Below are 3,988 nucleotides of genomic sequence, written 5' to 3' on the forward strand. Positions count from 1 at the left end.
TGGTAGCAGTCACGCCTTCCACCGACGTTTGGGCTGACATCCCAGCCCGGGTTGAATTGTTTAATAAGTCCATTCTGAGACCATTGTTGGCTAATTTTGTTCTTGGGAGCCCCCCATAGCGTTTTCAGTCTGACCGCCAGACACCTCGTACCATGGATTCTGCTACTTATCTTCAGGCAGATGCCCGAAAGATAAGGAACAGAGTCCTCAGCTAGGATCTGCAGTTCCTGAAATATCGACGTATAGTAGAGATCTGCTACCCGTTGACAATGAGGTAATACAGATCCTACCCAGCCAGCACCCTCGGGGAGGGTTCAGCAGAGGATTTTTGCCAGCCGATGATTATTCAAAAAATACAAATAAAAAAAGAACAGTGGAGTGACGCAAAGGAAAAATATGACGACAAAGATAAAGAGTGAGTGTAATAACTCCAATAACGATAACAATGAGGGCGATGAGGATGATGAAGATAATAATGACGAGGACGACCACGATGAAGATGACGACGATAATAACAATGACGATGATGAAAATGACGAGAACGGCGACGATAACTGTAATGAAAGACGATGACGATAATAACGACGACGATGATGAAAACGATGACGAAGAAGATAACAATGATGAACACGAGGACGATGAAGAAAATGATGACGAAGTCGATGACGTCGAAAATGGTGATAAAAATATTGACGATGGCGATGAAGAAATTGAGGACAATGACGATAACGATGACGACAATAACGATGACGACAATAACGATGACGATGACAATAATAATGAAGACGATGATGAAGATAATGATGACGAATATGATGAAAATAATGATGATGAAGACGATGACGATGAGAAAATGATGATGAAGTCGATGACGTCGAAAATGGTGATAAAAAATATTGACGATAGAGCGCTGAGTGCGATTAACAGTTTGAAAATCACTAATAACAATGAAGACTGTCCTAAAAATATTCAATCCAAAACAAGAAACCGAATTGCACACGGACGCATCGATTGATGGATTTGGTGCTGTCCTGCTCCAGAAATTACCTGATGATGGAAGTGTACACCCAGTATACTCCATAAGCAAAAAAACTTCAGATGCTGAACGACGTCTCACGAGCTACGAATTAGAATTTTTGGCAGTGGTAGTAGCATTGAGAAAGCTCCGTGTTTATCTTCTGGGCAAGCACTTTAAGCTCATAAGCGATTGCGATGCATCCATAAAATTTATGAATACCGACGATACCGTATATATAGCAGACTAAAAACCATCCAAGTGCAGGACGACGAGTTGAAGGCCATTATTGACGTTCTACGAGATAGAAGCTCTCATAATAATTACTTTATGAAAGGCGGACTTCTACACAAACTTATCGACGACAATGTTTAACGACAACAGAGACGAGCTCCGAATGCAGGCCAAACAGCAGATCGCGACTATTCAAGATCAGAATAAGCGCTCCTACAATCTTCGACGATAGCCAGCTACAACTTACAAATTCAATGACCTTGTAGCTATAAAAAGCACTCAACTAGGAGGTGGGCTTAAATTAAAAGCTAAATATTTTGGCCCGTACCGTGTGGCGAAATCAAAACCGAATGATACCTATGATGTAACCAAAGATGCGGTGTTCTATGAGGGACCGAGACAAACTACCACATGTGCGGAATTCATGAAACCATGGGTTCCAGGTGACGACTGCAACAAAGACGCATTCGAGGCGAATGCATGAGAGGAAGGCCGAGTTGTGGGAATGGGTCTGGCAACGCCAATCTATCCCCTACCGATGATATGAAGAAAGGAGTATCGATGATATGAAGAAAGGAGTATCGATTGAGAAGGAAGTCGATAGAATATGCTGAGAGTATACCTTTTTGTGACGACGACGAGAAAAGCAAGACGTGCTAACGACGACCGCGACGAATATATTTAAATAATTTAATTAATCAATAAACTAAATACAATAATAATTAAGGATTAAACTTATGAAATAATAAATAAACATTATCATAAAACCAATCCCATAAATATAATGAGATAAGATTTTGAATTTAACTTGAGTAAAAAATTTTTTGGACTTGGTGAATTTTTTATTGAACTGCAGCCATATGATATGAGGTTCTACCGAGATATGAGTTCAACTTTGACAAAAAATTTCAAGATATGAAAATTGAAGAAAAACTTTTTAAATAGCATTTTATACAGTTTATTAATAAAATGAGATAAGATTTTGAATTTAACTTGAGTAAAAATTTTTTGGACTTGGTGAATTTTTTATTGAACTTCAGCCATATGATATGAGGTTCTACCGAGATATGAGTTTAACTTTGACAAAAATTTTAAACAATGTTAAACAATTTACGATTGCACTAGTATTTAATACAAATTATTGATAATAAAATAATAAAGTTTTGCTGTTGTATTATTAAATTAGTGCCACATAAAGATACATTAGGTGGTAGACCTTAGTAAAATGAGCGGGTTGTAGAAAACGTGTCAAAAACCTATATAGGGGTGGTGAGGTCGGGCAGGCATTACATATGAGAAAAATTTCACAAGTGAAATATATATGACTATGTATATGGAGTGTCATGCCGTCATAAGTCATATATAAATAATATATGAAAATAATCATATAGAAGGAAATATGATTAAGAAAATTAAAAATAATGAAGTTTTACTGTTGTATTATTAAATTAGTGCAACAAAAAGATTTGTTATATGGTAATACTAAATAAAATAAGAGCATTGTAGAAAACGTGTCACAAAACCTATATAGGGGTGGTGATGTCGAGCAGGCACAAGTCATATATAAATAATATATGAAAATAATCATATGGAAGGCAATATGATTAAACAAGTAAGAAAGCTACAGTCGAGTGTACTCGACTGTGAGATACCCGTTACCCATTTTGAATAAAATAAATATATTTTGCGGTATTTTCTCAAAATATACCAAATATACTGCAAAATACTACAAATATACCAAATGGTATATTTGGAATATCGACATAGTACCGCATTCAAAATATACACTAGACGGCACATATATACCAGATTGTCAGCCAAAGCAACTAAGACCCCTAGTAAGTAGGCGTTTTTGCCCATACAAAAGTATTTCTATAATAACTTCCACAATTTTTATCTGATCGCAACCAAATTTCCAGAAATCATAACTACTATAGTAATTATTGTATACATCAAAATTCGCAACTCTAGCTTTAAAATTACGCTTATTATTCGAGTTTTTTGATTTGCGGGGGCGGAAGTGGGCGTGGCAAAAATTTGAAGCAAACTTGATCTGCGTGCAAACATAACAAATGCTGTCAAAAAAAATTATAGCTCTATCTCTTATAGTCTCTGAGATCCAGTGTTTCATACGGACAGACGGACAGACACACAGACACACAGACGGACAGACGGACATGGCTATATCGTCTCGGCTGTTGACGCTGATCAAGAATATATATATACTTTATAGGGTCGGAGATGACTCCTTCTGCCTGTTACATACATTTCCTGCCGGCACAAAGTTATAATACCCTTCTACCCTATGGGTAGCGGGTATAAAAAGTTAAAAATAATGATGTTTTACTGTTGTATTATTAAATTAGTGCAACATAAAGATACATTAGGTGGTATACCTTAGTAAAATGAGCTGGTTGTAGAAAACGTGTCACAAAACCTATATAGAGGTGGTGATGTCGAGCAGGCATGTCATATGAGAAAAATTTCACAAGTGAAATATATATGTATGTCGGAGAGTAAGTAATGTAGATTCGGCACATTGTCACTGCGCAGCTGTGCGTGCGTCTCGGCACATTGACGCTGCGTAGTTGTAGGTGCACTTTGGCATTTTGGCAATGCGTAGTTGCTTTGTGCGTTTCGGCACATTGGCACTGCGTAATTAAGAGTGTGCATGTTAGATTGCATCATTCTTTATTTGCGCTTTGTTGGTTGTCCGCACTTTGTCGCTTTGCCAAGTAC

At 37.2% G+C, this 3,988-nt stretch overlaps 1 protein-coding gene across 1 annotated transcript; it reads left to right on the forward strand.

Annotated features, from left to right (window-relative positions):
• Positions 1–445: 445 nt before the first annotated feature.
• Positions 446–1,481, forward strand: LOC127566248 (prostatic spermine-binding protein-like). The gene is made up of 2 exons (XM_052008268.1): positions 446–883; positions 1,353–1,481. The coding sequence occupies exons 1-2, from the start codon at positions 446–448 to the stop codon at positions 1,479–1,481; spliced, it is 567 nt and encodes a 188-aa protein (XP_051864228.1).
• Positions 1,482–3,988: the final 2,507 nt, after the last annotated feature.

The sequence above is a fragment of the Drosophila albomicans genome, unplaced genomic scaffold (assembly GCF_009650485.2).
Source record: "Drosophila albomicans strain 15112-1751.03 unplaced genomic scaffold, ASM965048v2 utg000063l_pilon, whole genome shotgun sequence".
NCBI classification, from domain to species: domain Eukaryota; kingdom Metazoa; phylum Arthropoda; class Insecta; order Diptera; family Drosophilidae; genus Drosophila; species Drosophila albomicans.

Excerpts from the sequence above, each read along its gene's own strand:
- LOC127566248 (XM_052008268.1), top strand. The coding sequence starts at position 446 with ATGAGGGCGATGAGGATGATGAAGATAATAATGACGAGGACGACCACG. Across the intron at positions 884-1,352 it reads AGTCGATGACGTCGAAAATG|GCGGACTTCTACACAAACTT; the intron begins GTGATAAAAAAT and ends ACTTTATGAAAG.